We start from the raw sequence: 22,268 nt of genomic DNA on the forward strand, positions 1-22,268 counted from the left end.
CCTGAACATACACGTACAAACACACACACTCAAGAGAGACCTGAGCTTCTTGGCACCCTCTGAGCCCCTTTACTCCCGATATTCTCTGCAGTTCACAATTCAGCCGAATATCCACTGCACTGATCTTACCTCCTAACCCCAGTCTGACATCAGAGTTAAAGAGGCTTAATATGTTAACAGCGTAATGCCGGGAGGAATTTGAGCAGCGCTTTTCAACTGATTATCAGACCTCTGCTTGGGTCTTTCTTGTACTGTTTTTTTCTCTGAATCAGTGAGGTCCAGCACGACATTGCACACTTTTCAGCTCTTATCTTTTGATGAAGGATGGGATAAATGTACTAACTCTCTCCTCCCATTCCCTCTGGATAAAGTGCTTGGGTAGATTGAGGAACAGCTGAGAATTCTGCACAGCAATTCTTTTCAGCAGACACACTGAGATAAATGTCACACACACACACACACACACACACAAAATGTCAGTGTCAAATAAGATAGGGTCCTAAATTAACTCTCGCTCTCTTACAGTCTCACTTCACATGGGTAGTTGACATTAAATATGTTTGGGAAGTTAACAAGGCAGATCTAGGATTTCACTGAAAGGGGAGCTGAGCTTAGTTGATGTATAGCTCAGAGTAATATTTATTTCCTGTAGTCTAAAGTTGCTTAACCAACAATTTCTCTCACACATTTACATTCATTTGAACCTAAAATCTTGATTTTGTAAAAGTCAATAGACACATTATGTCAACTACTCCCATACAGACATTCACTCACACACACTCACACACATTTCTCATACTGTGCACCGTGTCAGTCAGCAAACACCGAAGCCTCACTGAGTGAGAGCGAGCCAGCGAGGGCAGCCTGTGAGAAGGTGAGGATATCGAAGATAAGGGGGAGTTGGAGGAGTGCAGGGGGCAACTTTCTTAGGCATGTGTGTTTGTCTATGTGCATGTTGCCCGCTCAGTGAGTGTTACCATGCAACTGTTCAAAAACACAGCGCATAATATTTACACAGTTACATTTTTTTCCACTCAGACCTTCTAAGTAAGTAGAGGAGGAATGAGAGAGAGACAGAATGCAAGAGAAACCGAAAGAATCAGAGAGAGAGAGACATACAGTACATGCAATTAGAGTGTGCTCTATAAATGAATGGATGGTTCTGTGTGTGTGTGTGTGTGTGTGTGTGTGTGTGTGTGTGTGTGTGTTTGTAGTAGGTGAAGGGTTTGTGTAAACAAAAATACTTTTTTTTTTTTTACTTTCTGACCAATTAGCATACTTTCCATGTCTGGTGATGTTAAAGGTATTCCTAAATGAACCTAAAAATAAATAAATAAGTGTGTTATTATTTTCACATCAATGTGTTGTTCTCTGTATGCTTTTTCCATTTTATCTATCTATATGTCTGTCTTTCTGTCTTTTAAACAAACATTATAGCAAACATTCAAAGACTCTTCTAGTTAAAAATTCTAGTATATGGAATAGCATATATTTTATTTCAATTCATTTTAATTCTGTTTGCTTACATTCAAATCAGATTTTCCTTTTTGGAATTCAAATTCAATTCAGATTCATCAGTACAGTGTCATAGTCAAAACATTATACAGACGCAGAATTTAGCACCTGCTTTTCTTCAGCTAACAGAAAATCCTGAGGAAGGATTCAAGTGGACCTCTTATGTAATGCTTCACTAATAAAACTCTGTTTCTGTCTCTGTCTCTATCTTCCTCTCTCTCTAGTTGAGGCATCAGCAGTGGAGTTTGGTCATGGAGAGTGCCGTTCCATCTGACCGGGGAAACTACACATGTGTGGTGCAAAACAAATACGGGACAATCAAACACACTTACCAACTCGACGTGCTGGGTACGAACACGCAACTCACACACATTCACGCTTTAAATCACTTACCTTCATAGCTGACTGCCCTCCATCTCTCCATCTCTCGTCGTAACAGAGCGCTCTCCTCACCGGCCCATCCTACAGGCGGGACTCCCGGCCAATCAGACGGTGGTGGTGGGCAGTGATGTCGAGTTCCACTGTAAGGTGTATAGTGATGCTCAGCCACACATCCAGTGGCTCAAGCACATCGAGGTGAATGGAAGCCAGTATGGGCCCAATGGCGTCCCATATGTCCACATTCTTAAGGTACAGAATAAGGAGAATGCATGAATAACCACTTTTAAGAGGATAATTCAAACTTTAGTATGCCTTTTTATTAATATCACACTACTTGTGATTTGTTAAAATGACGATTATTTAAACGTTGGATTATAGTTTAATTTTTTCACAGAATACAAAGTTACAATTCTTGATTTTTTTTTTCTTAAAACTTTTATTTTGAAATTTTTGCTTGTTAGAATGGTCCATCATAGATGTTGAAGGCATTTTTTGAAATGTGTCCAAGTGCAGCTTAAATTAAACCAACATATTAAGTCTCATGTGAGCTTTGAGTGACTCTTAGAGCACCTCCCTCGACTCCTAATCCCACCCATGTTAGCATCTCATTATAGACTCTGCAACTGGAGAATTAGGGGTATCTCGCTCTCTTTTTCCTCTCAGAGGAGTGAGAGAGGAGGCAGACATCTGTTTTAGGCTATGCTAACCGCCGCAGTGGCGTCGCACAGGGAGACAGCCATTAGCTGTGCTGCCCCACTCACTCTTCAGAGAAGAAGGAGGGAGGGAACAAGGGAAGAGGCTCCCGAAAAAGCCATGGAAAAAATGAGTGCGGGAAGCGAGGGAAGGGCCAAGTCAGCAGGCAGAGGAGGGGAGTGCGTCGGCTGGCCAGACCGCCACACTATTTTAGACTCCCACATAATTGAAACAGTATTTTACTGGGAGCCGCGCACCGGCTTTTCCCTTCCCCACAGTCTCATCTGTGCACCCTCTAAAGCCTTCCCCAGCCCTCCCACACCGAGAGCGCTGAGCGACAGATCATGTGTGGCGCATCGCCTGCGATCAAGGGAAAGAACAGAAACTGAGAATAAAACAAATGAAGCGTCTGAAAGAATCACAGAAGCAGATATGTGTGGGACTGAAGATGATATTCGAGCATATAATTATAACATATAGTGACATCAGAGCAATGGCCTAGCAGTTAGCGTGTTGAGCTGTGGCACCAGTACAGGTGGAGTCAGTTTCAATCCAGCTCGCAACATTTCCCAAGCTGGTTCCTGTTCTTATCCCATCGTTTTTTGTTTTTAAATAAAGAGAAAACTGCACATACAACGTAAATCTTTATGGGTTGCAGTTTGCATCTGTGTTGGGTATTTGCATGCACTTTCTGTGTTGGTTTAGTTGCCTGATTACAAAGAATTATGCAAAACTGTTAACGGCACAACATATTGCTGCTTTCAGTTGTTGATAATAGAGTAACAGTAAATGCACTACATTTTGTAAAAAAGCTACAATCTATAAGAAGCCAAAATTAGAAGGAAGATGTTTGACCTGAAAAGAATGACAATGAGTTAATTTAAATTTTAATGATGCACAGTGGTTTTGGTTCAGTTGAGTTTGTGTATTTGAATTGAGGTAGCAAACAGGAATTCTAATTGAAATTTGAATTTGACTTTGAAGTAGATAAAAAAAAATAAAAATAATAAAAAACGATTTAAAATGAATTTACTTTTTATATTATTTTACCTATTTTAAGTTTAATTTCAAGTACTGTTCTTCTATACTAGTGCAGATAATGCCTGGTTAAACTGGATTTTGTGAGGTTACTAAGTTTTTGCACTAAAGTGGCGCAACTGTTTTGTGAATTTGCCCCTAAGTGTATCAGCTTCTTTAAAAAGTGGTAGAACAAGCTGCAGGAGCATTTTAAATCATTAAGTGTTTCTTCATGTGTGAACGTGTTTGCCTCTGACTAAGTGTGTACATATGTCTCTGCAGAGTTTTGTCAGTAAAGTAAAAGAGGCCCACGATATGCTGACTCTGTATAATGTGTCAGAAAAAGATGCAGGCCAGTACTGGTGCAGAGCCCACAACTTTGTAGGCATGTCAGAGAATACGTTCTGGCTCATGGTATCCCAGCCAGGTAAAAATCTCTTTCCAAACAGCTGATGTCAATCAAGACTTTGGTGGCGTAGAGTCAAACTTCCCTCAACTCTCTCTGTTTCTCCCTGCTCTTCTCGTCCCTTTTTCACACAATAATTAAGGTGACCTGATTCAAGGACTTGTTATGTAAGACGAGTGTGTGTCTGCTCATTTAAATGCTCGCTGCTTCTTTTTCTTCCCCAATCAATGCAACAAGAGTATGTTTATGTCGAAGTGTGTGTCCCAATATTCTAGAGAGCTGTGTGTAGTGCAGGAGAAAATCAACAAGAAAGTGCATGTGGCACAGTCTTGGCTCCTATTAAATAGGTGTCAGTTTCTAGTGAGAAGTTACATTAGGCTTAAAGCTGGTAATATTCTTCCGCTCTTTTTCTTTGCACCTCGAACAGATCTGGATGAAAACTAATGTGACCTGTTACTGCTGATGGGCCACTGAATTTTCCACCAGTGTTTGGGGTTTTGCTTTGCTTCTAGGTCATCTCTTCATATGCAGGATTGTGGGATTTCTGGGTTAATGGTGATGGGTTAACTCTCATTCAGATCTTCCTCCCGGCGTCGGGTCTGCTCTTTTCCCAAGGGTTGTGGTTTACGCATCTGTCTTTCTCTCTCTCCATCTCTCCCTGCTTTTCCAGACTGCGGGAATAAATACTACGGATAAAGAGCTGGAGATTCTCTACCTGTACAATGTGTCTTTTGAGGATGCGGGGCAATACACTTGTCTGGCAGGGAACTCGATTGGCTTTAACCATCACTCTGCCTGGCTTACAGTGTTACCAGGTATACTAGTCTCACTTTCTGGGGTTTCTCTTCAGGCCTTGTCTTCCCATGTCTCCCCACCTCCTAGTTTCTCTGTTGTCCTTGAATGTTCATAGTTTTGCAGTTAAAATGTTTTTTAATTGTTTTCAATAATATTCTTTCCGGAGCGTAGCCAAGGCAGACAGCAGTCTCGTTCTTATTCCTATCAAATTAAAAATGCCACCCTGACTAAAGTCCTCTGAAAAACAACCCGGTAGTTTGTAATTGTTTTCAGATTTAAACATGACATATGCAGAGAAAACAGAGGGATGACGGGTTTTTCTCATAGACTGTTTCCACCCGATAACACACACGCTAGTGACTGAAGTGCTTGTCGTGTTTACTGGAGTATTTACTGATGGCACACAGTCCCAGTATCTGGAAGGCCCCATTCATTAATTCTAACATCCTCTGCGCTCATCCTGTTATCCTGCTCTCCTTTCTGCTGCTATAATTAAAATCGCTCGTCTCGTGTAGAGCCACTGAACTCTATCTGTGGGGCTCATCACACAAGTGCCAAATAAACCTCCCGGAGAGAGGGGTATTATGGGATGTTTGTACCTGCACGGGGGTGCGATAGCGTGTTAATTAGTTTTTAAGGTGGCTGTAAATTAACTGTAGGCTTTCTGCTTTATAGCTTGGAACAAAACAATAACATGATCTCTAATCTAACCATTAGTGGGGCTTATTTCTAAAGTTACTCTCTTTTTAAATGAAAGTCTCAAGGCTGTAGTTATTAGCCAATTTAAGTTGTGTTTCCTGTTTTATTCGAGTAGTTAAACTGAATTTTGTGGTTATGTGTATTAGAAGTAAACAGGGTCCAAAATGAACCTTTTGCCACACAGGTGGATGAACTGAGCCAAAAGAATATTTCTTAACGCCCTTCAGCATATTTTGTCCCTCTAATTTTATAGTCTGCATGTGTCTTGGCACATTTAGTTCTAGGAAAAGTTGTTTGAAGACGGTTCGTATGAATTTTAAAAAAATAATTTGTGTTGCTTAAATCAGACATTATCACACTTTGATTTATGCTACATATTATGTTGCAGTTCCCAGTAAAAATTCAGTTATTTTCTCATCAAAGCCAAGCTCATCAAATTTTACTTGCATTTGGCACTTGTTAAGCGCTCCAACCCTGACAATAGAAAAAACACTGAATAGGAAAGTGAGCCATTTTAAAACATTTTAATCGATCGTTGTGTCTGAAATTCACATATTTCTAAGTAAATACTTCTTTAAATAAGAACTTAATTTACAGCCATTTAGAATGTGTTCTAAATAGTATGGTGGGTTGTATGAATGTAATCGTTTCATTGTTTCATCTATAGTGCAACACATTGGTACATTTGTCTCATAATGTCATCACTGCATGTCTAATCTTTGCTCTTGTGCTCTGTGTCAGCGGTGGAGATGAAAAGAGAGGATGACTATGCAGACATCCTCATCTATGTGACAGGCTGCGTGCTCTTCATCCTCACCATGGTCATCATTATCCTCTGCCGTATGCGGATGAACACGCAGAAGACTCTACCCACACCACCTGTTCAAAAACTGTCCAAATTCCCCCTCAAGAGACAGGTAACAGAAAGTAGATACAAGATTTGAATAGCATTTCTCCTATCTTCTTTCTCTCTTTAACGTAAAGCTATTGTAGTATGTCTTTGGGCTATTGGTGTCTATGAAGACATACTGTGTGGATGTCATAGATGTGAGGTGGCAGAGGGATATGCATGCTCTCCTGGAGACTGCCAGAGTTTATATCATGTTTCTCTTCTGGTGAAACTCGCTCTCTCTCAGTTGTTTTAAACATCTGAAATTGCAGCAGCTGCAGCTGACACACACTGTCTCTTAATCTCTTCTTCTTTTTCCCTCAAGTTATTTCCAGTAATCAAAGCATGGCAATGTCACACTGGAATCAACGCAAGCTACATAATCACGCTGAAGTGTTTTTTTTTTTTTCTTCTTCTTTCTTTCATTCAGTGTGTGTGTAGGTGTGTATTTTGAGCTAGTTCTGATTTTAGAAAATATTGAGATATCATTGTCAGACAGTTTGATCTTCCTACTGCTGACATACTTTCTCAGTGTCTCATGAAAGTGTACACAGATTTGCATTTCCTAAAGGAAACAGCAGTGCTCGCATGGGACTAAAAGAATAGTGCTCAAGTTAAGGCAAACATGCCGTTGTTATGACATTCAGAAAAAGATGCAAATCAGTGCTGGAGAGAAGCCACAGTTTGGGATGAAAATATTACATTGTGATGATGCCGCTGATGAAAAAAATGAGCCAGTTGATGAGCTGGTGGCTCCCGAGCACATTACTGGATACAAGACAACAGCGAAACTCCAGATGATAGCTATGTGTGCACGGCAGCATTGAAATGTTGCTTCATAAAGTCTTCTGTGGTCCATTATGTGGAGACCTGACAGCTACAAACCTGTCTCTCTCAGAAGCACTCCTCTGAGGAACAGACACCATGTTTCTGTCTGCAACACACAACACTTCAGAGTAGATGAGATTCTTAAAATAGACATCTTGATCCTTCCCCTTTGCTGTCTTGCTCTTATTTTCACGGTCTTATTCTCTTTCAGGGACAATAACATGCTCTTTTTATTCTTTACCCAAGCAGGTGTCCTTGGAATCGAACTCTTCCATGAATTCCAACACCCCGTTGGTCCGGATCGCCCGCCTGTCATCCAGTGATGGGCCCATGCTGCCCAACGTTTCGGAACTTGAACTGCCCTCTGACCCCAAGTGGGAGTTTCCACGTACTAAGTGAGTTACAAGCTGAAGTGAACATCTAATGACTATAATACATATGAGTTTTGTCCCTTGCTGATCGATGTTTCTGTTGTAGACTAACGCTGGGAAAACCGTTGGGAGAGGGTTGCTTTGGGCAGGTAGTGATGGCTGAAGCCATTGGGATTGACAAAGAGAAACCCAACAAACCTCTCACTGTTGCTGTCAAGATGCTCAAAGGTGAGTGTGTGTCCAGATAGTCTAAATTATATTTGATTTTTAGTAAATGTCATTTGAGTGTGATTAACTGTAATTAAATAATAAATACTAATATACTAATAATATGCAGTATCCTACCGTTCAAAATACTGGGGTCAGTAACATTTTTCTGAAAAAGATTTCTATTCCACATAAATACTGTTCTTTTGAACTTTCTATTCATCGAATAATCTGAAAAAAAAAAATCAAGTAAAATATTAAGCAGCAGAACAGTTTTCAACATGGATAATAATATGAAATGTTACTGGAGTACCAAATCAGCATCTTAGAATCATTTCTGAAGGATCATGTGGCACTAAAGCCTGGAAAAACAACAAGCTTTGGCATCACAGGAATCAGTCGCATTTGAAAATATATTACAACAGAAAACAGTTCTTATAAATTGTGATAATATTTTACTGTTTTCTTAGATGACGGGACAGATAAGGACCTCTCGGACCTTGTCTCTGAAATGGAGATGATGAAGATGATTGGAAAACACAAGAACATCATCAACTTGCTTGGAGCGTGCACACAAGATGGTCAGTATGCAGTATCCAGGCTTATGTTTAGCTTTTGTCGGTTTAGATTTTTCGGACTGAATTGTTTCTGACTGTGTTCACGCAGGTCCTCTGTACGTGCTGGTAGAATATGCCTCTAAAGGAAATCTTAGGGAATACTTGCGGGCGAGAAGGCCTCCTGGGATGGACTACTCATTTGACACTTGTAAAATCCCAAATGAAACTCTGACATTTAAAGATCTGGTGTCCTGCGCCTATCAGGTCGCCAGGGGTATGGAGTACCTGGCCTCAAAGAAGGTAACACATCTACTTATCTCAGTTTGGAAACTTCTTAAAATAGAAGTAATTTAATATGCTTGAATTGTTTATAAAGTTTATAAATGCTGTCTACGGATGCCAGTTATTATTTTCCAGATGTGTACATCATAGTGTGTATTTATCAGACTTGAGCATAAAAGATGTTCCTCTTTCTGTTTGTGTTGCCAGTGTATCCATAGGGATCTCGCGGCCAGGAATGTTCTGGTAACCGAGGACAACGTGATGAAGATTGCAGACTTCGGCCTGGCTAGAGATGTGCACAACATTGACTACTACAAGAAGACCACCAACGTAAGTCGACACTATTATCAATCTCAGAATGCTTCAAGGATAGCGCTTTTGGGTGGCACTGGATTGAAACACAGAGGATGTGGTTATGTACTGTATTTCAAATGTCAAGCCTGCAGGTGTTGAATTTTGTGTATGCTAAGTTTAAGAACTTTTGATGGTGCTTTCATGAGCAACTTGTCTTGAATTAACCATTGATTGATGTCAGGAGTTGGTAATAAGAACGTGTGTGTATTGGTGTGTACTGGGCAGTATTGAACAAATCACAGTTTACCTTGCCTGCAGTACATTGTGAAATACAGTAGGTACTTGAATCCAGCTAGCTGAAACTAGAGGTGCTGCTACAGTAACTTCACTACATTTTCCGTTACGTGACATTAGCTTAGCTGGGTGGGGGCTGGGTGGGGGGTTTACACTTGTTTTCCATTCATTGTGAAGTACTTATTAAAAAATGGTTCATAGAGTCATCAGTATTAGCACCTTTTGATTAGTTAGAGCGTGTTCTGAACTCATTCCTGTGTCTTTTTTGTTACCGAATTTAAATTTGGTATTGAAAGTAATGACTTGGCAATTTTTTTTTTTTTATTATAGCCAGTACTGGCAAACTGTAACGCATAACTGATTACAAATTACATTAAATTTTAGAGTTTTATGTTATTTACTTTTATATTTTTGTCCAGACATTTGTCCAAATCAGTAATTAGTAAAAAATCATTGAGTATGACATACACTGTAAAAAATTTCTTGTTGTTTTTACAAAAACTTTTTGGCAGCTGTGGTTGCCAGAATAATTTTGTAAAAATACAGAAAACTGTAAACACATTTATGTCAAAAACTGTTAATTTTACAATATAAAGCTGTAATTTACAAACAAGAAAATGTGAATATAAACCAGTAAATTCAACAACACACAAAATTAAATCTGTTTTGTACCTTGAAAATACTGACAACCACCATAATAATAAAGATGGTACTGTATAAGAGAAAGCCACATGAAGTATCAAAGCTCATCACAAGTAGCTTCACCACAAGCAGAAGTATATATTAACATATAGAAGGTGCACATTTATGAAAACACAAAACACAATCATGGTAACACACGTGATACTTAAATAATGCAAAAAACTTTCATTAAGCAACAGAAGATGTAACATAAAGCTCAAATGTACATAACTGATAACAAGAACTATTTAAAAACATGATTATTTAAACAAAATACTTTCAAACGTGGAGTGTCACGCAGGGAATTCTGGGAATATCAGTTTACAGTTTTAGACTGTAAATTATACATTGATTTGTTCTTTTTTTACTTCTAAAAGCTGTATAATTAACAGAATTTTACTGTAAATTTACATTAAATGCTTTGTTAGATCTTTTACAGTTTTTCCCTGTATATAGTACGGGAACTTACTGTTACCTATTATCAGTTTTTTTCCGTAGCGTTTTTACAAAATTTTACAGTTAAAATTACACTTATTTTTTACAGTGTAGTGTTTCACAGCTATATATCAGCACTGTTAGTAACTTGCATAATTATCCATCACATACATGGACTAACTCATCAAGAGGTGCTTTTGTCCCCAAATTTAGAAGCATGGATCACCAAATTAATTTACATGACATTTAAATGGCCATTCTATATTGTTAATATAATCAAAGCTAAATGCTATTAAACACGGTAGGACTTTTTAGCTTCCCCAACACTGGTGCAATAAATATAATGTGTTTAATGGAACTGTTAGGTGTTGTGATGGCAGGTTTTAGATGTGGGGTGTGGCTGGTGAAATTTTTGGATATTGGATGGGACAGTTGGAGATTAGAGAGCATTGTTGATGCGAACTGCTGAAGTGTATTTCCATTAGACAGGACAGTAGGAGATTAAGCTGCAGGCCTGTTGATGTTCATTGGGCGTCTGTATGTCTTGCTGGGTCAGCACCACTGTTGTTCTCACTGATCTGTGTCCTTTCAGGGTCGTCTGCCCGTCAAATGGATGGCACCAGAAGCACTGTTCGACCGCGTCTACACGCACCAGAGCGATGTGTGAGTTTACATTGCCATGCATACCTCGTCTTTTTTCCTCCATCACTTCATGCCATCTGTTCATAAAGTTCATCAAGCGATAAAGGAATGTAAGTGAACACCATAACCCTGCAACGATAGCATCAAAGCCATCCAAGAGAGTGTGCCAGTGTTTCCTGCACTGGAATTCACAGCCAATGTTCAGAGATGTGAAAAAAAAGGCTGTTAGTTAAAATGGCTGAGAACTACTAAATAAAACAAAGACAACACATCTTTCTGAGCTTTTACATGCTGCATTCAACAATAAACATACAACATAGTGTAGTCTAATTCACAAAAAAATCATGTAGTTAATCAGCATAAATATACATACATATATATATACTCTTAAAAATAAAGGTGCTTCAAAAGGTTCTTCAAGCGATGCCATAGAAAAATATTTTTGGTTCCACAAAAAAACATTCGGTCAAAGAACCTCCATTCAGAACCACCTCTTTAATATCTGAAGAATCTTCGTTCACCACAAAGAACCTTTTGTGAGACAGAAAGGTTCTTCAGATGTTAAAGGTTCTTTATGAAACCATTTAGAAAACAAGTTTCTTCTATGGCATCATGAAGCACCTTTATTTTTAAGAGTATATATATATATATATATATATATATATATATATATATATATATATATATATATATATATATATATATATATATATATATATATATAATTATTATTATTATTATTATTATTATTATATATATATTTATTTATTATATTATTTAAAATCCCATGCTACGTGTACTGTGTTAACCTAACTGAGACTTGTTATAGCACTTATATATCATTGATCTTTTTGTTGTTTTTGATTGCTTCCACTGTCTTCATCTGTAAGTCGCTTTGGATAAAAGCGTCTTCTAAATGAATAAATGTAAATGTAAATATATACATATACATATCAATATTGTAAAATATTATTACAATTTAAAGTAATGTTTTCAAATTAAATATATTATAAAATGTAATTTATTCCTGTGATGCAAAGCTGAATTTTCAGTATAATTACTTTAGTCTTCATTGTCACATGATCCTTCAGAAGTCATCATAATATGTTCATTTAGTGATAAAAGCCCTATTTGCATGGGATTAGGATTACCTGGTGCCCTCCAGTCATTTGTAATAATTGCGAAGGTTGTCTGCGATCTTAATCCCGTGCGAATCGCCCATGTCTGTAATTTGTAAAGTCAAAATTCCCCTGCAAAAGTCCTACCATAGTTCACCGAACACCAAGGTCCTCTATAGATAATATTAGCCCCGTGCGAATCGACATCTCTGTTATTTGGCGGGTCATATTTCATTTTTCGAGGTTTTTTTTTCTTCCTGTGTGCCTTTTTATCCATCTTTTGTGATGAATGGAGCTGCTTTTGAAGGAGTGTTTGATAGTATTTTGGGTGCTGTTATACAGTATATCTCCACAGCATACAGTTTGCAGAAAGAGAACGCTGAAAAGGTTTTGAGGTTAATGTGCTACAAATAAATAAAGCATAAAGCTTGAGTTATTATTTTAACCTGGTAAAATGTAAATGACAAAGTGCAAGAAACTATATTCATTTCTTTTTTATAAATCGATCTGGACCATAAAACGGGACTCTCAAAGCCTTGACATCAGAGAGATAATTCAGTAAATTTGAGTAAAATAACAGGCTTTGCTTATCCTGTGTGAATGCACCACACGAAATTCAAATGGGGGGGTGGGGGGTATTTCAAAATAAAATTCAAAATAGGGCTAAATAAACATTTCTTACTATTATCATTGTTATTATTTGTCTCTTATCTTCTATTATTATCTTTTATTATCAAGGAAAACAGTTGTGCTGCTTAATATATTTTTGTCAGTTTAGAAGAACAGCATTTATTTATAATAGAAACCTTCTGTAACATTATAGATGTCTTTGCTGTCACTTTTGATCAACTGAATGCATCCCTAAATAGATTAATAAATGTGTTCAATTTAAAAAAATAAAAATAATTCTCACTGACCCCAAGCTTTTGAACAGTAGTGAGTGTGTCTATGTTTGCACAGCAGGTTTTGATTAGTATACTACACACTGTCTCTCAGTAGAGCGAACACCCATTCATCAGACTCCGGAGCTGCACTTTCCAATATGTCTAAATACTCTTTAATCACAGTTGGCCTGAGACAGCAGTAATAGAATAATATAATTTGCCTCTGTCTATAGGCTGTACTTATGCTATGATATATGAGCAGTGAGCCCTTCATTCACTCGATCTGCTCTGTATGTGTGTGAGTTTGTGTGAGCACCACGCTGATGGGCGTAAATGAGATTTGACTCCAACATAAAGCTAATGAATGGATAGTGATATAATGACGAGCCAATTATTCAGCCCGCATAAGGCTTCTAACTGACTGTGTGTGTGTGTGTGTGTGTGTGTGTGTTTGTGTTTGGCCTGGTAGCATTAGCTGGCTCATAGCTCCTGTTGTCTCTTAGCGTGGCTAATTTGATTAGCACTGCTCAGTGGTGGCGTGGGAGGAATGGGGCCAAAACAAAAGAGCCCTGAGTTAACAGAGCAGCTTGTGATAACACTCACCCACATACACATATGTGCGCACACACACTCACTCTAGTTTAATAGACTCACGTCTCATATCACCAACATACATTATAAGCCTCAGTGAGAACCAACAAAACTCCTCTCTCACATCTGCCAAGTATCTACACCCCAGAGAGAGACAGGCAGATAGTAAGAGTATTGTGACTCTACTATTTCAAACACCACCGGCATATACAGGCCTATCACGTGTTTAGACACTTCACTTATCCTTGAATTGGACTTATGTTTTGTGCTGTACTGTAAATGTGGGATTGTTGCCCCGTTATTTGCTCTGAACTGTGACCTCTCTTGCATCTCAGGTGGTCTTACGGAGTATTGCTGTGGGAGATTTTCACACTGGGCGGCTCACCGTACCCAGGTATCCCAGTGGAGGAGCTCTTTAAACTGCTGAAGGAGGGTCATCGGATGGACAAACCTGCAAATTGCACTCACGAACTGTACGTTTCTGATCTTCTTTGCGTTTCATGAAAACTCTTAAGACCTTCTTAGTCTTCACTTAAAATAAAGCTGTGAAATAGGGCTGAAAGATTTTAATCAATATGGTTTAGTAAAATTATTAAATCAAAAAAACCTACAGTTTAAGTTAAATATAAAAAAGAGAATAAATAAAAAACACATAAATAAAACTCCATGGTTTAATGTTTCAAAATGAAGAAATTGAGATAGCCAAAAGCATTTAGTATTGTGTGTCGTGTATATAGTATATAGTATTGTGTGTGTGTGTGTGTGTGTGTGTATTTACAATACTAGAGAGAGAGAGAGAGATCAAATACTCTGAATGAAATAATATTACATAAATAGTTATTACAATCATAAAAAAAATGTTTTTGTTTATTTATAAAAGTAACATAAAATAACACACACACAAAAAATTTTTGGACAAATTGTGCAGTTTATTTAGCAGGTCATTAGTTATTTAACTGTATTGTTTATCGTTTACTCTGATTATTCTTGCATTATTAAGATATCAACAATAGTCATTTAGAGGAATTAAACATAAAATATTAAAAGATAAATGCTCAACTACATTGACTTGATGCTGGCATCACTTAGAGTATTTTTTTTTATGTGAATGTGCTCTCGGAAAAGTCAGTTTACGAGTTATTAAAAGTAATTTTATACTTTTAAGAGCAAGCAAGACTGCTTTTTATAAGTCTGAATCTCATAATTACAGTAATTCCAACATGACGTGGATGCATCTATTGCCCATCAATGTTTTATTATTTTAATTCTAGCACATATTAAATGCATGTATCATTTTGTACTGTGATTCGTGCAGGTACATGATTATGCGTGAGTGTTGGCACGCTGTTCCTTCACAAAGACCCACGTTCAGACAGCTAGTGGAGGATCACGACAGGGTTCTTTCCATGACCTCCACTGATGTAAGAGACCTTGTGCTGCGAACCAAACACCTTAACTCTTATTAGCCTGAACTCGCCGATACTGATGTGTGTGTGTTTCATCCATCAGGAGTATCTGGACCTGTCGGTGCCATTCGAACAGTATTCCCCTACCTGTCCAGACTCCAACAGCACCTGTTCCTCCAGCGACGACTCTGTGTTTGCTCACGACCCTTTACCTGACGAGCCCTGCCTCCCTAAACATCACCTCCACAGCAATGGGGTCATACGAACATAAGGACCCGGGGCGGAAATGGTGCTTTGTGGGGACCTTCCAGTTCGCTTCTCTGGGCTCCTGGTACAGTGTGGATCTCATGAAACGCTCAACGAGAAGCTTCAGACTTCCAGCTGTTCGCAGGTCTGAAGGACGGATTATGCCCCTATCCTTCAGCTCCTTTTCTTCCAAATCATTATTCAGCTTTTTGTCTATGACAAGAGAATTCCTATTTTTATATTCGGCCAGTTTCGTTTTTCCTTTGCGCAACGCAGTCAGAAGGGTCAAACCATTCCGTGCCTACCAAAAAAAAAAAAAAACAACAGACAAATTGCTGGACAGGAAACAAAAAAGAACGGATCGACACTGTGTCATCGCACGGTTCTGAAGCGACAGACAGAGTCGTCCTGTCACACACAGACAGGAAATGTTTTTACAGCAATATCTGACTGGAGTGAGAATCAAACCCATGGCCAGTCTCTCCTCTCCACTCCTCACAAAGAACGTTTTTCATCCTTTTTTAAAAGAGAGAAATCTCCTAGATGTGAGATTTAATTAGAAGATATATAACTGTGTGCTTTGTACGTATCTTAAAGTTTTTATTGTAAATATATAGATATAAATATGTATCATATTGCAGTCGGTAGCAGTGTACTTAAAAAAAAAATCTAAAGAAGAAAGAAAGAATGACCTTTTAAAAGCAAGTAAGCATACACTGTTGAGATCATGTAAACATTTAATCTTAAAAAAGCTAAACAAAAGTTTTATTTGAATGAACATGTATATTTGTAAAGCTATTTATAGACTTAAGGTTTTTAAGGGGGTCTAAAATTATAGTCGGGTTTTGGTACTGTAAACAAAGGGTTTTTGTTTTCAATTTTGTAAGTTATTTACCACAGAAGTGCAAGATTTCAACCGATGGGTTGTATTTTATTTTTGCTTGTTTTCTTCCGTTTCTTAGTTTACAGTGACAAGAATGTACGAGAAGCTAATTGGCGATATCAGCAGAGCAAAATGATGAAATTACTGTATGAATTCTAAACATGAAACAAGTAGTTGCTTTGCCAGTAGTCAGTATTGAATTTAATGATAAAAGGACCACAAGTGCTTCTGATCTTTATGAGGAAACTATGTATTTTTAACTCCAGTCAGACTCACAATTAAAGCACTTTTCATCAGGTTTGTATATTAAAAAAAAAAAAAAAAAATCTCCATATTTGGGCTTCCATGCATGAGATCTATTTAATACAGTATTTAAAAAAAAAAAAAAACAGTGTTGGTTTTCTCTGATTATGAGCGCTGTGGTCTTTTCATCCAACTCTATGATGAAGGAGTGCTATGTAGGTAAAACTTACCATAGCATATAGATACATGGTGAAACCATATTATGAGTTTGTCGCTCTTATTTGCTCTTTTGCTAATTCATATGTATAATAACATTTTGAGGTAATCCTCTGGGTCGGTATGTCTGCAAAGTGCCAAAATCTTTCTCTCTGCTCGGAGTTTTATGTTAATGAGTACAGAACCGTTATTGCTATTCAACTCTAGCGTGCATGGTTGTCAGATGAGTGTCTCTGGCCCTTGCGAATCTAAGCGAAGCATTATGGGATAGCTTGGTCGTGTCTCAGGGTGTCCTCAGACAATTGCATTCAAGCAGAAAGCCGGCAATAATATATAATGGGGGGAAAAAAAGAGGATGATTCGCTTGCTGCTAAACTATGAAAACTGTAGATTTGATAGGAGGTGACTGTACAGGTGCCGAGCGAAGCAGTTGCTCCCTCCTTCTGCAAACCATTGAATTTTGTACTTGTCAAGTGCCTGGGAGGGAGTTGAGCGGATGAATGTTGTGACGTATGGTCACATCAAGAACAGATATAAGCAGGGTGTTTCTTTGAATGAGAAATGAGTAAATATGTGTAAGGCACTTCGTTACCTTAATTCTCAGATTGGGTTCTTAAAGATATGGATGACGTTGTTCTGTAATTTCTTCTTCCAGCTGAGGGGCATCATGTTCTGTTGGATGCAGTGTTTGAGTGTTTGTCCATAACCGTGTGGAGTTATTGCTTCACTGTTTGGTGGTGTGGAATGGCAGGGCAAGCGATCGCTCTCAGCTTGGTTTTTTATTTTTTGTACAACCTATAACCTCTGGCTCACCTCCGCATCCAAAGCTCTACTACTGACCGCTCTTTTGCATTGTTTCAAACATATCGAACAATGTTGCTGGTCTTCCTCCCTCCTTGTCACAAACCCAGATTATTTATTTCCTTGTATTTATGTTTTGTTTGGTTTTTCGTCATCCGCTTGCTTCCGTGACCTTCTCTTATTCAAAAGGACAGCATTCCTTCATGCTTGTGTGCTTTGGGATGGAGGCAGAGCCAAGATGCGTTAAGGGGTTGAAGAAAATTGACTTAAATGTTTACAATGAACATCCAGACAGTTTCACAGGACAAAGTGTCTCCCAGCACTTTTTTGAAGTGGCTGGATGTTGAGCAATACTGGTCTGATGTCGACACTCTTTCATTTTACGCATTTGTTCTTTTCCTCTTAAGCTCTATTTGATAGTGCCATTCAGCTCTTATTAGAATTAAGATATTAAATTAAGTTATAGATTTAAATTGGCAAATGAATAGATTTTATATAGATGTGTTTTTGTTTTAATTTGTTTTCAAATTGTTTTAATAGGGATGAAAGCTTCTTTACAGTGTTTTCTTACAGAAGAATTGCATTGCATTCCAGGTAGATTTCTATCTTTACGCGGTGAGGTAACACGTTTGCAGAATTAAAGGCATTCAGCATCTGCAACCCTCTCTGTTTAACAAAAGAATGGAATAGTTGACTAACAGTGTTTTGTGTTCTTTTTCCATATCTCTGTATCTGTGGAACATTCCGTTCTGTTTCAGTTGTGCCCCTTCCGAGCTGTTAAACCCCTTTACACTCTATTAGTCTGTGCCTGACGGAATTATGCTGTCAATCAAAACCTTTTCAATAAACACCACAAAACCAGTGCTCGCTTGTCACATTCTTTTTCAATCAATACCGGCCACCCTCAGTATTTCAGGTTTATTTAGCCAATAATGACCAAGTGTGGGAGAGAATTTCATAAGGATTGAAATGCAGTGAAAGAAAGTACATTTTGAAACTCCTGAATTCTCAGTGATGAATACTGCCGAATACTGATGCGCTGACATTTCGGTAGGCAAACTGTTTGAATGACCAAAAAAAAAAAAAAGTGAGCCAAAATGGGTTTTGGAATCATTATCTGAAACACTGACATTTGAAAAGTACTTAAAAATGCAATAATCTTCAGAATTTAGACACACGTAATCAGTTTACTACAAGAACAAAATAAGTTTATTAAACAAATGCCCTTTTCTAACCATTTTCAAATCATACACTTGCATGTATGCTAAAGACAACTTTATTACACTTGTGAATGTTATAACAAATGTTATAACATTTTGTGTTTATCTTACTGGTTTCCTTACTCTTCTGAGACATTTTAATTCCCTTGCTTCATATATAGGGAGAGATATAAAATACTGTTGTCCTCCAAAGCCAATTTATTACAGTCAGTGGTCAAGCCTAAAAGCATAAGCATAAAATGACACTAATTAACCTGCATGGGTGCATGACTCAGCAACTGGCAATTCATGCATGGGACCAATTACTTGAAATAATCATAAAATAAATTGCAGGTATAACAAACTCACACAGAGCAGGAGAAAGAAACTGATGTAGAATACTCTGAAACCATATTCACTGAGAAACTGCTAGAACATTTCACAAGTAATTACAAAGAAACGGCAAGTAGCACCCAAAATGTAAATATAAATGTGTGTGCAATATATATTTAATACAATAATGTAATACAAAAATGTGTCATCATAATAGAAATAATGTTGTGCAGAATAACACAAAAAAACTTTTCATAAGTTTTGGACTAGGACACTTGTGGCTGTGAGTGTTTGTTTGCTGGAGTCCTGCCGGGCTCTCTAGAGCTGAAAGACTCAAATATGTCCTGAAGGGGAACATCCTGCTTCCCCAGGGCTCTGAAGAGACCCATTCAGTGCCTTTAGATATGTGTGTGCGCGCTCATGTGCATGGACTTCACTTTGCAGCTCAAGAGCTCCTTTCACAAATGTGTTTGAGAGAGCCAGGTCTGAATCGGTGTGTTTGATTCAGAGCTGTGTTTGCTCAGGGGGAGGCTTTGCATCCCTCAATTCTTTACACCTCTTTTTTTTATTATTATTCTTGCAGGGTTCTCTGACTCCAAAAAGCCTCAATTTCTCTCGTTCTTCTTCCCCTGGTTCACTGATGTCACTCTATAAGCAGGTTGTCCCACTGTGCAGTAGCTTGAATGCAATTGCTCAGGGTTCACTGGAAATCAAGCACCTCAGTCAGAGTCTTCAAAATTGGATGCTCTGTGGGATTTGTCAGATCTGTAATCTTGCCATTGCTACCTGTATGTTACAAAGCGCTTTATAAACTTTTGGTTATATTTCTGCATAATAAGTTCAATGAGGACATTTGTTTATGTGCAGATGCATAATGTGTTTGGCACGAGTGATGTCATCCTAAAGCGCCCTGAAGGAATGAGCTGTGTGCTGCTGCAGGAAACCATATGAAAATTTCTCTGTCAATGGCATGCTCTCCATCACTGAAAATTGCTCACATTTCACATTGCTCTTGTGAAATCAGAAAATACAGTACTGCACAATAAATACAGAAACACAGAGCTTATATTGAGACCTAAAAAAGTTGGAATTATTGGTAAATATGAGCAATGGGGATTGTGATTTTTTTTTCTTTCAAAATATTTACAAAAATGTAACCCAGAATTTAAGTAAAACAATTGAAAGTGGTGGGAAAATTACATTGTGAAATAAATGTTATTCTCCATTGCACACTGGCCATAATTATTAGCACCCCTAAAAGTAATATGCATTCATGAAATATATTCCCATTCATAGTTATATAGTTAGATGACTAGAGTGACTACAAACAAGAGTTGTTCAGCCATGACTTCTGTTTTACAGAAGTATAAATAAGAGTTAATAAAACGGCCAGGTTCCCTGAATCATCCATCAGAAGGAGTAAAACTAGTTCTGATGTGCAGGCAAAAGATTGTTAAGCTTCAAAAAACAGCCTGTAAGAAAATAGATTAAGCATTGAAAATTCCCATTTCAACAATCAGGTCAATAATTAAAGCACTCCAATCAAATCCAGAGAACTTGTGTCCATATCATCTTAATGCATGGTGTGAAGGATAGTTTAAATGGTCAAGGACTCTCCAAAAAACACAGCTGGAAAACTGCAGAAATTCATTCTTGGGTTCAGAAAGACTAAAAAAATATCAAACAGCACCTACATCACCACATGATGCTTGGGAGGGTTTTAAGAAAAAGTCCTCTGCTCTCATCCAAAAACAAACTCCAGCATTTTGAGCTGCCAGACATGACTGGAAATTCAAACAGGACCAGGATCTATGGTCAGATGAAACTAAAAAATATCTTTTAGGAACATGTGAGATGAGTTTAAAGGGGTCCAGAGGGATAAAAAAGTACCCCATGACCACAGTTATATGCTTTGTGCCTATTTGTCTGCACATAACATCATGGATTCTGTCAAATACCAACAGACAACTGCCTTTGTTAGAAATATTACAAATACACTATCCATCAGGAAAATGATGCAAAACAAACATCAAAATTAACACAAAAATTATGCATGTGTGCGATGCTGATGGCACAGGAGCTGGAGTTCATTAGATGAAGATGAGTTTTTGTGTACAGAAGATTTGGAAAAATCTCTGCAATTATTCCATTTGACAACAGCTCGCATTAAAACCCAAAATGGGGGACGCCTCATGGGGTTTTGTAATATTACTAATGCAAAATCTCTGTGTTTGTTCAAGTTGATGATAGGCCACAAGATAGCTGTGGCACCTGGTCCTCCCCACTGCAGCTTTCACAGTGACTCCATCCCTCCCTGCTTTACATGTGGTATACACAGTAAACACACAAAAAGTAGCTGAGGACTCACATGCATTTCAGAGTATATGAGTACACCTCAGGGTCCTGTAATCAGCGCACCATAATATATATATCGTTTTCAGAATTAAAGGGGTCATATCATAAGAATACCCTAACTTTCAAAAGACCATCTTTTGCTGCAATAACCCAGATGACGGGCTGCAGACATCACAAAGGCTTTGCAAAGACAATGATGAAGAGATGCAGAATATATTGAACTCAAAAGGAAAAATACTTTTATTATACAGTATTTTACAAACAAAGTAGGAGTCTGTAAGCAACAAATGGCTAATTTAGTTATAATGGTCCGAGAGAGAGAGGTGGAGACAGAGAGCGGAAAACGGTTATAACCTAAACTAAAATTATAAATTAACCACAGAGAACTTTTTTAAATGATATATCAAATTATATAACTTCAAATAATGCCCCTATTAAGTTTTAAAAATAAAAATGGCCTTTAAAACCATAACGTCCCTGACTTGTGAGTTGTGTAAAGATAATTATGGCTCTCTGTACCCAGTGCTGGTCTGTATTCTCAGTCAACACACTGAATATTTTTTGACCAAAAAGAAAGACTCCAAAATGGCCCCGCTGCATAAACAGACCTAAAAACAGAGGGTGCAGGAAATCTCCTCCCGACTGCACTTAATTCATTTGATTTGTGTATAAGTGTGTTTTCTGGACTCATGTTGTGCCAGACCCTTCTGTAATTGTTGCTGGTTTAGTGTGTATAGTGCACACACACACACACACACTCATCGGTGGTCTGAGGTATGCAATGAGAGGCAGAGTTTGGGAGGCCTGAGCATAATTAATACCTTCGATGTGGTTACAGAAGAGCCAGAGTCACTGACTATTTTTTGCTAAATTTAATCAAGTAAAAACATGTCTTCATGTGCATGTGTGTACCCGGCTGGCACTGTGCTCTGACCAGACAAGATGTTTACCGTTAGTCTGTGGCGTTGGACGGCAGAGCGGCGGCATTTTTCAGCCCCTATTAAAAA

The 22,268-nt window shown here is 38.0% G+C and overlaps 1 protein-coding gene across 6 annotated transcripts in view; it reads left to right on the plus strand.

The window, feature by feature from the left end:
- Window positions 1-18,237, plus strand: part of LOC113057063 (fibroblast growth factor receptor 3) — a 42,339-nt gene extending 24,102 nt beyond the window's left edge. For 2 of the 6 annotated variants that reach the window (XM_026224093.1, XM_026224097.1), the window contains exons 6-18: window positions 1,740-1,863; window positions 1,955-2,145; window positions 4,683-4,827; window positions 6,248-6,429; window positions 7,473-7,618; window positions 7,701-7,822; window positions 8,272-8,382; window positions 8,468-8,658; window positions 8,848-8,970; window positions 10,937-11,007; window positions 13,915-14,052; window positions 14,895-15,000; window positions 15,089-18,237. In XM_026224093.1, the coding sequence (XP_026079878.1) occupies window positions 1,740-1,863; window positions 1,955-2,145; window positions 4,683-4,827; window positions 6,248-6,429; window positions 7,473-7,618; window positions 7,701-7,822; window positions 8,272-8,382; window positions 8,468-8,658; window positions 8,848-8,970; window positions 10,937-11,007; window positions 13,915-14,052; window positions 14,895-15,000; window positions 15,089-15,256 (1,818 nt within the window). In that variant the 3' untranslated portion in view covers window positions 15,257-18,237. Of the gene's footprint in view, window positions 1-1,739; window positions 1,864-1,954; window positions 2,146-3,888; window positions 4,034-4,682; window positions 4,828-6,247; window positions 6,430-7,469; window positions 7,619-7,700; window positions 7,823-8,271; window positions 8,383-8,467; window positions 8,659-8,847; window positions 8,971-10,936; window positions 11,008-13,914; window positions 14,053-14,894; window positions 15,001-15,088 lie in introns of all 6 variants that reach the window. The other 4 variants (XM_026224095.1, XM_026224098.1, XM_026224094.1 and 1 more) reach the window with 3 other exon arrangements.
- The last annotated feature ends 4,031 nt before the right edge of the window (window positions 18,238-22,268 follow it).

This window comes from Carassius auratus, chromosome 38 (genome assembly GCF_003368295.1).
Source record: "Carassius auratus strain Wakin chromosome 38, ASM336829v1, whole genome shotgun sequence".
In the NCBI taxonomy this organism is placed as follows: domain Eukaryota; kingdom Metazoa; phylum Chordata; class Actinopteri; order Cypriniformes; family Cyprinidae; genus Carassius; species Carassius auratus.